Genomic DNA, 12,690 nt, shown 5'->3' with positions numbered 1-12,690 from the left:
GTCTTCTCGCAAACAGATGACATAATTTACTACCTGATGTTTTCTGCATGGTCATAACTGCACCGCTAAGTGGACTATGACTGCCCATTAAGACTAACCACTTTGTATCCACATGCCCACACTTCAACACCTGGCTTGCTGCCCAGGGGAAAATAAACGTTAATGCCGTATGTACTTGTAAGTACTAACCAACCTAAGAACACACTACTCCTAATTGCTATAATTCTTAGTCTGCAAATGATGTAAATTCTACTGTGATGTTGTTCAGTACACTGTCCACAGGCACCAAAAAAAATATCTGAACTTATACCCTACTACCCTGTGTGTGTGTGTGTGTGTGTGTGTGTGTGTGTGTGTGTGTGTGTGCGTGCGTCTATGGTCTTGCGTCTATGGTCTAATAATATGATAAGGTCCAATCATGAATAATAAAATAGAAATCTAAGTAAGCTACTATGAGCAGCACTGTGAATTCGTTATTAAAGCAAAGATCAACATGAAGCCAACACCCATCACAATGGTACACGTTTACATGGCAACTAGCTTCACAGATGGCAAAGAAATTGAAGAAATGTGTGATTACTTAAGGGAGATGAAATTTTAATTGTGATGAGGGGCTGCAGTTTGATTGTAGGAAAAGGAAGTGGAGGAAAAGAAGTATGTGAATATGCATTGGGAGAAGTGAGTAGAAAGGAACTCACTTGGCAGATTTTTGCATGGAGCATAATTTAATCACTGCTAATACTTTGTATAAGAGTCATGAAAGAAGGTTGTATATGTGGAATAGACAGAGATTTTGGAACCAGATTTAGGATTGTAACACATTTCCAGGAGCAGATGTGGACTCTGACTACAATTTATTGGTTATGACGTGTAGATTAAAACTGTGAGAAGGTGGGAAAGTAAAGAGAAGCAACCTGGATAAGTTAAAACAACCAGAGGTTGTCAAGTTTCAGAGGGAGCTTTAGGCAACAGTTGACTACTACAGGGGAAAGGAACACAGTAGAAGATGAATGTGTAGCTTTGAGAGATAAAATAGTGAAGGTAGCAGAGTATAAAATATGTAGAAAGACAAGGTCCATTAGAAATCCTTGAATAATACAGGCAATGGCAGTCATGGAAGTGGAGGGGGGGGGGGGGGCACACAAGACCTGGGGTTATGGAGTATTTTTAATATTTTTGGAGATGAATGTTGACTTGTAAGTAGCCATAAAAAAGTTCCACTTCTGACCCTATTAACACCTGTGTAATACTGACTTTGAAACATTTTCTTGAAAGAAAAACACCTGACTACACTACACTTTTTCTTTTCCTGAGAGCTGGTGGGGCTGGGGGCATAGTTCCTCTTTGCACCTAGGCATAGGTATCCTTGATTACAGGAAGTAATTGATGGAAGGCAAAAATATAAAAATGTAGCAAATGAAGCAGGCAAAATGGAATAAAAACATCTAAAAAATGAGACTAACACGGAGTGCAAATTGGCTAAGCAGGAATGGCTAGAGGAAAAATTGACGATTACACAACACGTATCACTAGGGGAAAGACAGAGACCATGTATAGGAAAATTAAAGAGATCTTTGGAGAAAACACGTGCAGGTGCATGAACATGAAGAGTTCAGATGGAAACCAGTACTAAGTGAAGTAGGAAAAGCTGAAAGGTGGAAGCCCTATATGGAGGGGCTATACAAGGGAAATGAAGCTGAAAGCATTATTATAGAAAGGGAAGAGAACATAGAAGAAGATGAGATGGGAGAAGAATATGACAGAACACTGACCTAGGTCAAGAAAATGCTACAGGAGTAGATTACGTTCTTTCAGAATTATTGAGATTCTAGGAGCCAGCCATGACAAAATTATTGCACCTGGTGTGTAAGACATGAAACAGGTCTCTACTGCACACATTAACAACTGGAAATGCCAACACAGCAATAAGAAGCTACAGTTGATACTGTGATATAAGAAAATGTCTTGAATGCTGTTTACATTTCTTTTATAAGCTGTTGTTGATAGCAGAAGAAATACTCTTAATTTATCATACCTAAATATCACTGAAACCAGAGCATTTATTCTTTAAACTGACCGTAGTTTTGTAAAGAGTTAACTTGCTGTTCTAAATGAAAACTCTGTTATGACACATTGTATTAGTCATGTTATAGCGTAACAGTGACATGATCACATAAGATTTTAGAAGGAATGATCAGATAACATTCATACCTCAAAAAAATTAAGAATCCATAACTCATCATTTACTTTGCCACGTATCTGATCCATGCAGTTCCTTGTGAAATTTACGTAAGCTTGGCCCATGTCTTTACCAGAACCAGACACATTCTGAAAAAAATTACAATAAAATGTTCAATGTCTTTGTAATATACTCAGATTTATTATAATGCTACTATTGTCTTAGGGAAAATAGCTCATCCAGCACAGGCAATGGAACAAACACTGGCTTCATTATCACAGGGTGGAGTAACTTCTTAATTTACTTAAGTGTATATACTTACCCTTCAAATAAATGTAATAGTGTGTGTCTAAAATTTCACAAAGGTAGCACTACACATGAGGATTTAGAGTTACCTACAATGCACATAGTTCCCAAGAATCACACAATTTACAAATTGAATGGTGTCTTCCATGATCAGTGGGGGAAGAAAAATTAAGTAACACACAAAGGCAAAATGTCTCACCATAAGACACAAATTAATCCTTTTTTTCTTCATTCATCACATTCAATAAATCTCATTATGTAGGAGGTCTTCAGCCTTAACACACAGAAATGCCTACTGCAGACAGATTCTGTAAGATACACAAACAGCCCCAGATTTTAATTACTTAAAAATAATGAAATCTGATTTTTATATACCATGGAATACAAAATTAACTTTTGGACAAATTGTGAGTATTGCACTTACTTTCTGCAGCGTTTGGTATTAACAAGCACTTATTTCTTAAATGTCTGCATGAATCTGAAAAAAAAACATTAAGTACAGAGGGAACACGAACACCTATCCAAAAAATAAACTCACATTTTATGACAGCAGACCACTTGCTTAAAGTATTCCACATTAGTTAACATATATTGTCAATATTCAGTTTCTGCAGATTCATTTTTAGGTTTTCCATTTTCAAAGATCTACAGTAGTCGCTGAGGATAGTTTAGTACCTGGAAAAGTTCCTCTGCCCAATGCAGGATGTCACAGGAGCATATATGGAGGCAGCAAGGTCACTGCAGGTCAGCTTTGGTTCATTGTCTTCAAATGTTATGGCATCCCCAGAAAGACTGTCACTAATTTTGCACAATGTAGAATATGAAGGATTCTGCAGGAGAGCACTGCAATTTGTTGTTCACTTCATCAGCCAGATGGCCATGAGCTCAACCTAACTTACTCTGCACATGTTGAGTACCAGTAGCTTCACATCCAGTGATAGCTTTTCATGCTACTGAAAAGTCAGCTTTGTGTAGTGGCAGGTAAGATATCTGTAAAGACCTCTTTCACAGTTTTGATGGTACTTGAGTAATTGCTGCCAAGCTTACAAAAGATTTTCTTTGTTTCAATGAAGTTGGTGCAGTAATATTCAGCAGCAATAAGTCAAGAACTCCACCGTGTAAGAGGAGGCTGAGAGGGAAGGACAGTGAAGGTGCTTGATACTATAAATTCTGTGCCCATAGTGGACCACTCACACTGATTTTCTTGCCACAGGAAATTAATTTGTCCACATCAGGGTAATATAATTGCACCTCTTCTGCAACACTGTGTAATGCATGTGCAAGGCAAGTGACATACACCACACTGGGATAAAGAATCTGAAGACCCTTGGCTGCATGTAGGAAACACCATCTGTTATAATAGCAAAGCATTGTCTCTGTTCACACCATCTAGCCACAGTAGCTTTGTGGAGCTATGAAACAAAATGGCAATTGTCAAGTTGTTTAGTCTCTTGAGAGCTTCACTTGAGAGGTACATTTCTCCAGACCTGTCAAGTTTCAGAACACCAGCAGCAACATATGCAACATTGCACCCACCCACATCAGTGGTTTCGTCTATGGATACCCAGACTTTCAGTCAGCTACATTAATTTGTATTTTTCTATGTACCTTCTCATAGTGCACAGACAAATAGTTATTTCTCAATGTAAATTCACCTGAAACTGGATTTCTTGTGTACTGCTCCAAGAACTATCTGAAGCATGAATTCTTCAGCTTCTTCAGTGGTATGTTGCAAGAGAACATTATCTCACTGAAGTCTTTAAGGATGATTTCATGGTTGATGATTAACTTGTCTGGTCAAGTAACAGTATTTGTCTTTTGTCATTTTCAGCACTTCTCTTCATACAGCTGCTGCATTTGTTGTTATTACAGTGTTGTTGTACATTAAAGTTTTTTCTGCACTAACTTTAACTTCAAATAGTTTACAAAATAATATTTCCCCATTAGTGCTGAGGAATTTCTTTCCAAAATCACAAACAAAACATCACAACTGTTGGGACACTTTACTTTCAACATGCTGAACCAGACTGAATGTGAATTCAAAATGAATAGCAATGTTTATCGCATTGGAGATTACCTTTCTTGGCTTCGAGATCATTCTGTTGACCCTGTGCAACAATGTGTTATATTAGTGAAACGACTAGTGTGTTATGCTGCCTGTTCACTGTAGTCCTGGTTAATAAAACTGTTTAGTAATTCTTGCAGTAATTTATAACATTATCACCTGAAACTAGTCATGTGAGCAACATATTCACATTTTTATTTTTATGTCCTTAAAGATAATAGAAATATATGCATTTTTGGCAAACATTGGACAAAATATGACCTATTATGACAAAAGTTTTCCTAAATATGGCCTATTACTGAAAAAGGTGTAAATGTGGATTTATATGCACAACAAAAATACATTTTTCTTCATTAAAATACCTGGATTCATACATAAATTCTTATAAAATTCCCCCTAAACACTTTTAGCTCCCTGTACACATGAAATGATAAATGCTTGTATAACATGAACTTTAGTGTTAACCAGAATTCACATCCCTAAGTGCACATGTTCTGAAAACTTGTAGAAAGAGTGTCTAATATTATACTCTTATGCCAAACCTATTCACTGCATCTATGATTTTTTCATCAAACTTTTAGTGCACTCAGTTTACATGTTGATGAATGAGAATATGAAACCTACCGCAATTTTAAATTGGGATCCTAGTTAATAAAAGCATTTTAGCGGGAAACATGGAGAATTTCCATTTTTGTAGTGGCATATTTTCATTATCGAATACAGAAGGGAAGGATGTGGAAATAAAGTTCCAATATGGCAAGTTTACTATCATGAAGCTCTTTTCCTTTTGTGTCAGCCTATAAGGGACATATGAAATTGGTTCATCCTTTCAATCACTGGTTGCTGCTTGTCCCATTCTCTCTTGTTGGCTTCTTCCACACTCCTAATGACTGCAGCTGGATTTTGTGGTATGTATGACAATCCATCTGCTACTATGTTTTGCAACAGCTTTTTCTACATAGTCTCAAAATTACACTCCTGGAAATTGAAATAAGAACACCGTGAATTCATTGTTCCAGGAAGGGGAAACTTTATTGACACATTCCTGGGGTCAGATACATCACATGATCACACTGACAGGACCACAGGCACATAGACACAGGCAACAGAGCATGCACAATGTCGGCACTAGTACAGTGTATATCCACCTTTCGCAGCAATGCAGGCTGCTATTCTCCCATGGAGACGATCGTAGAGATGCTGGGTGTAGTCCTGTGGAACAGCTTGCCATGCCATTTCCACCTCTCGTCTCAGTTGGACCAGCGTTCGTGCTGGACGTGCAGACCGCATCAGACGACGCTTCATCCAGTCCCAAACATGCTCAATGGGGGACAGATCCGGAGATCTTGCTGGCCAGGGTAGTTGACTTACACCTTCTAGAGCACGTTGGGTGGCACGGAATACATGCGGACGTGCATTGTCCTGTTGGAACAGCAAGTTCCCTTGCCGGTCTAGGAATGGTAGAACGATGGGTTCGATGACGGTTTGGATGTACCGTGCACTATTCAGTGTCTCCTCGACGATCACCAGTGGTGTACGGCCAGTGTAGGAGATCGCTCCCCACACCATGATGCCGGGTGTTGGCCCTGTGTGCCTCGGTCGTATGCAGTCCTGATTGTGGCGCTCACCTGCACGGCGCCAAACACGCATACGACCATCATTGGCACCAAGGCAGAAGCGACTCTCATCGCTGAAGACGACACGTCTCCATTCGTCCCTCCATTCACGCCTGTCGCGACACGACTGGAGGCGGGCTGCACGATGTTGGGGCGTGAGCGGAAGACGGCCTAACGGTGTGCAGGACCGTAGCCCAGCTTCATGGAGACGGTTGCGAATGGTCCTCGCCGATACCCCAGGAGCAACAGTGTCCCTAATTTGCTGGGAAGTGGCGGTGCGGTCCCGTACGGCACTGCGTAGGATCCTACGGTCTTGGCGTGCATCCGTGCGTCGCTGCGGTCCGGTCCCAGGTCGACGGGCACGTGCACCTTCCGCCGACCACTGGCGACAACATCGATGTACTGTGGAGACCTCACGCCCCACGTGTTCAGCAATTCGGCGGTACGTCCACCCGGCCTCCCGCATGCCCACTATACGCCCTCGCTCAAAGTCCGTCAACTGCACATACGGTTCACGTCCACGCTGTCGCGGCATGCTACCAGTGTTAAAGACTGCGATGGAGCTCCGTATGCCACGGCAAACTGGCTGACACTGACGGCGGCGGTACACAAATGCTGCGCAGCTAGCGCCATTCGACGGCCAACACCGCGGTTCCTGGTGTGTCCGCTGTGCCGTGCGTGTGATCATTGCTTGTACAGCCCTCTTGCAGTGTCCGGAGCAAGTATGGTGGGTCTGACACACCGGTGTCAATGTGTTCTTTTTTCCATTTCCAGGAGTGTATATTCTTCCAGTTTCATTCTGAATTTCATTAATATTTTTTATGGAACAATTACATGTACCAACCATTTCTAGGATTTATGATCAGTACATACGATATAGTCTCGTCCTTAAACGTAAGGCCAGTAGTGCTTCATTGCCAACACTGTGGCTAAGAGCTCTTGCTCATTCATACTGTATGCTTTATAGGTGTGGTTCATTGTTCTGGATGTGGAAGCTACTGGTAAATCCCATCTTAATTCTCTGTGACTCAGTACATTTACATCTACATCTATTCTCTGCAAACAACTGTGAAGTGTGTGGCAAAGTGTATTTCCCACAGTATCAGTTATAAGGGTCTTTCCCTATTTCATTGATGTATGGAGCATGGGAAGAATGGTTGTTTAAGTGCCTTCATCTGTGCTGCAATTAATCTAATATTGTCCTCAGGATCTGTATGGGAATGATATGTAGGACGTTGTAGTATATTGCTAGGGTCATCACTTAAAGCTGGTTCCTGATGTTTTGTGAGTAGGCTTTCTCAGGAGACTCTATGTCTCTCTCCTAGACTCCGCCAGTTCAGTTTCTTCAGCACATCCATCTCACTCTTGCACAAATCAAACAAATCTGCCAGTTCAGTTTCTTTGGCTCATTCATCTCATTCTCCCACATCTGAAACAAATCTGTGATTGTTTATGCTGCCCTTGTCTGTGTGCATTCAATATACCCTGTTACTCCTATTTGGTATTGGTCCCATAAACTTGAATATTATTCTAGGTTGGGTTGCAAGAGCGATTTTTCAGCAATCTCTTTTACAGACCAATTGCACTTCCCTAGTAGTCTACCAATAAACTGAAGTCTACCACCTGCTTTACCCATGAGTGAGACTATTTGATTGTTCCATATCAAATCTTTGCAAAGTGTTACACCCAGGTATTTGTTTGTGTTTACTGATCCCAACTGTGCCTCACTGATATTAAAAATTTGGGTAGGTAACTGGCTACAGCTGTGAGATATTTATAGAAAAGCATATTTATTTGCCATCATCTGTATAAATTACATGAACTGGAAGAAAACTCATAACATCTGTTGCTTTAAAAATGCATATTTCTCATAGAAAGTGTTTTCATACACAAATGTAACAATGACAAAATGTGGAATGCAACATAATCAGGTTCTGAGCACACCTTGAAAAGCTTGGATAAGTGGCATATGCAACATAACCAGATTTTGACAATATTTTGAAAAGCTTAGATGAGTTTAACATACACACCTGAGTTTATGTGCAACTTATGAGATATTGCCAGAATCCGGTTATATTGTATATGCAACTTAATTGCCACACAGAAATGATTATGGCTGCAAATCTGAAACCAGTAATCAATTTTAATAAAATATTGTGTGACCAACACACTGACTTTAATAATCTAATTCTTATCAAATCAACTAAGGTTGACAGTGGAGTTGCAGAATCATGTTGAAGCAATGTTTCAGTGTGCTTTCTAGTCATGAATTTCAGAGAAAATGTTGGGTGTCTGTTGGATGTGATATTGTACTACAGCATTCTCTGCTGAAAGACTTTCAGCCAGGTTGATCATCTGCCATCAGAAAAGAGTTCCTGGCTTTTGCTCATGGTTGGAGTCTGTGTAAGAGAATGCAGGTGTTTTTGTGGATTTCACTGATTAAATGTTATCAGGCTATTAGGTGGTTCAAAATCCACATTAAACTGTAGGCCCCACTACAACTGGTTGGGTAAGTCAGTTCAAAGGTTGAAGGAAAGGGATGGTGTACCACCAATAATAGGATCATGCCTAGTAAAGTGCTGTGGTGTTCAAACCTACCTTAGCATTTTTGACAACTTTGTAATGAAGAACATAGATGATTTACTTGGATTTTTCTGTTAGAAGTACAGGTTTCTTGATGATTCCCACAAGATTATTTTGTACAATAGCAGGTTGTAAAAGTTTCAGTTCAGAGGGATGGGTGTTTGTTCAGGGGGAAAAGCCATTGAGTACTAATTAAAACCCTGTTAAGTTACAGATTAGACTGTGATGGTATGGTATGGTTTGGTGAGTTTTTTAATTTCCATACAGAATATTCTTCTCTATCTAGAGATCAAAATGACCCAATGAAAACTCTGGGCTGGAACATCAATAATATTAAGAAAAGAATAGATTGGCACTCACCATAAAAATGACATATTGAGCTGCTGATAGACACAATGAAAACAATGCTATAAATTACAGCTTTCAGCCAAAGGCTTCTGCAGCAAAGACATAACATACACATTCACACAAGCAAGCACATCTCATGCACACATGGCTGCTATCATCAGCAGTTAAAACTGGATTGGTGCTGCAGGTGGTAACAGTTGTGTGTGCAAAAGGTGTGCTTGCTTATGTGTTTTCTTTGCTGAAGAAGGCTTTGGACAAAAACTATAATGTGTAACAGTCTTTTTGCTGTGTCTGTCTGCAGCTCAATAAGTCATCTTTATCATGAACAGCCAAGTATCCTTTTCCCAATAGAGACCAAAATGGTTTTTATACTCTGCTGAAACAGTCTGTAGTATCTACATCTACGTCTACATCTATGCTCTGGTGGACAGTACCTCTGGTACCGCTAACAATTCCTTCCATTTCCATTCCATTCATGAATGATGTAAGGGAAGAATTTCTATAGATAAACTTACATATGAAATCTAATTTCTCTGATTTTTTTGTTGTTGTGCTCATTTTACAAGACATATCTTGTAGGAAGTAATATGCTGAATGTACACTCTTGAAGCTTTGGCAGACACCTTCTCCACAACACACAATGACTCTCTTGTAGTGACATCCACTGGAGTTTGTCGAGCATCTCCATAAAGTTCATCCACTGACTAAATGATCCACTGACACTCTTCACTGGATCTCCTCTATTGCTTCTGTCACTCCTACTTCATAAAAGACTTGTAAGCCAATTTTTTCATGGATGAAATACAGTTTCTTAATCAACTTTTATTCCATAATGAAATGTTGTGCACAGTGACTGTAGACTATTATAAGCAAGGACAGGAACACAGCACTCAGTCAAGATTCCATTGGATTTTTATTATTCTTGCATATGTGGATTCCAGTTGAAATAGACGTTTTGAGTGCAAAATATAAGGAAATTAGAAAATCAGAATCAACTTATATAAAACAATGAGTAAAACACCACATTTCACAATGGAAATGATCCATTATTGTTAACATAGAATTTGAGGGCGTTGTAGTTCTACAGACTCACAGTAGTACACGTCACCTTCTGACTTTACTGGTTTATAGGTCGAAGGAAACTGAGGTTGTTGTTTACAAGTAAAGCAGCTTCAGTTTGTATCATGTAGTGTCAGTAATGCTCTCACATTATGAACTAACTGACACTGTTTCTTTGCACTTAATAGTTTAGAAACCCTTTTATTAATAAAATGAAATCAGAAAGTATAGTCACCTATCACCTTTAAAATACTTCAGTGCTGAAGCGATTCCCCGAATCTTCTGTAAAAGATCATTAATATGCTCATACGTATGTCCTATACAGAACTTTTAAATCAAAATAAAAATAAATTATTTTTGAAGATCATGATGATAACGAATAGTTATGTACCATTTTGAAAATCTTCAAGAAGATAAAAACTAGCATAGTTGCTTCTATCATACTGGTTAAGTGATCCAATAACTAGTTAACATAAAGAATACATAAAATTTGATACAAATCATTTTTATAAAGCTCTGTTAAAATCACAGGAAGGTATTGAAGATCAACACGACAAGGTTAATTTAACCAGGTACAATTAATAAAAACATACTAACATCCTCTATTAATGTAAATTTCTTATGTAACATATGGAATAACTTCAATTCCTGTTTTTGAAAAACAATACATCAAATTGCTCTATATCTATCCCCTAAGGATATTTGTTGAATAGTTGTTTAATTTGCTTGATAGTAAACCCAACATAGCACTGGATACTATCAACAAAATTGAAGACAGATTGATCCACTAATAATAAAAACTTATGTTCTCAAATACTATCATGCCTAGAGTTGTCATGTTAAAGATGGGCCAAAATTTTACATTTCAACAATGCTTCACTCTGTTCAGAAAAAAAACACTGCACTACACTTACACCCCTCACATGTACACAGCACTCAAAGTTTTGGCTGGGACAACATCCTCAATGAAGGATGATGTCCCAAAGGAGGAGAAGATTAGCGCTTAAAGTCCCATCAACAATGACGTCATTAGAGACAGATGATGTCCCAGAAATAAACTAATATGGTTCCAGTTCCACAGTTCTGACCTAAGTTGTTGGGAGGTTCTATTGGTTGTGAGGCATATGCCAGAACTTATAAGCCCCTTCTACTTATTCACAATTGATATCCCCCATTTGCCCCATTATCAGCTTGTGGCGATGATTAGCTGACAAAAACTGCAGCTCTTAATTAGCTGGATCTTGAACAGCTTGCTCCATTCCTAGGAATAGAGAATGAAATAAATAAAATAATAATATTACATCCTTTGCCAGCACTATCTCAGTACTTTCACTAATTTGCTGCATAATATTTGGCTGATCACTTCACCACTAGTATGTGAACAAATACATTGTGAGTCAGCATTTCCCAATGTATTTTGAAGGTGATATGCAACTGCACTTGTTGACTGCATTTTATTAACTCTCGTTTGGATGTGCCATTTTTCATTACATGACCAGGTGTTTGGTGTACTTTTGACCATGTAAATACTAACACTTTATGTTCAAGAGTAAACATGCATCAGTAAAATCACATGTTAATCTCAGTTTAATGAAACAATGACAAGTTAAACTTGCATTTTATGAGTTAAAGCACTGTTTAATTGAACAACAGACAAATAAACTTTCACTATATCACTCTGTTGCCATGGACTGGTATTACCCCAGAATGTTAATCAACTCAAAGCATTAAACACCAAAATTGCATCAGAACCAAGCCAGCCACTCATTCAGTAACTAATTATCTTGTAGGGAACTTCCTCATTGTGGGATTGAGCTACTAGCTCATAATGTACCTTATTTTCCAGGATGGCATATAAGTATTTTCTCACCCAGCTCACTGTTACAGCTCCTCCCTCAGATGTAGGGCAACACAATTTATCACTATGCTTACAATTGTGAAACAACAATGGAATGGTGTAAAACAATTTAATTTGTGGTTGGTGCACTTTATACTCAGGCACACCCACTTGAAGGTTAAACAAAAAGAAGGATTTTAAACTACTACACTGGAAAGCAAGAAGGTTAGTTAGTTTACAATATAGTAGGCATTACTCACACTACATGATGTAAAGTGAGGCTGCTGTAATTGCAAACAACAACCTCAGTTTCCTTCTGCCTATACACCAGGAAAGTCATATGGTGAAACATAATACTGTGAGTCTGTTGGATTTTAATTCACTCACACGGTTATAATGGATCATTTATTTTGGAGAACATGATGTTTTACTTATTGTTTTACACAAATCATTTCTGATTCTGTACAGTGATCCAGGTATGATCTCAAACCCCAAATGACAGGCACTGACAATTTCAGCATGTGTCAAAATCTATAGCTGTTGCAATTAGTTCCCTAAGTGGCTACCATGACTGCTTTTTAAATATGTTGAATGAAGCTTCCAAGCAGACACATGGAATGGACAATATTATCCTTCATGTTGCTTGATGCATTTCCCTGAGTTGTACCATTACGCACAATACCTTTTAAAGTAAATG

General features: G+C 38.7%; 1 protein-coding gene across 1 annotated transcript in view; it reads right to left on the bottom strand.

The window, feature by feature from the left end:
* The window catches only part of LOC124555630 (calcium-dependent secretion activator-like), a 1,496,314-nt gene that overhangs the window by 125,982 nt on the left and 1,357,642 nt on the right, over positions 1 to 12,690 (bottom strand). The window contains exon 33 of the mRNA XM_047129606.1: positions 2,212 to 2,328. Coding sequence (XP_046985562.1) covers positions 2,212 to 2,328 — 117 coding nt within the window. The remainder of the gene's footprint in view (positions 1 to 2,211; positions 2,329 to 12,690) is intronic.

This window comes from Schistocerca americana, chromosome X (assembly GCF_021461395.2).
Source record: "Schistocerca americana isolate TAMUIC-IGC-003095 chromosome X, iqSchAmer2.1, whole genome shotgun sequence".
Taxonomy (NCBI): Eukaryota; Metazoa; Arthropoda; class Insecta; order Orthoptera; family Acrididae; genus Schistocerca; species Schistocerca americana.
Note: the sequence above shows the minus strand (reverse complement) of the source record. Positions and strands in the feature narration are given on the sequence as shown.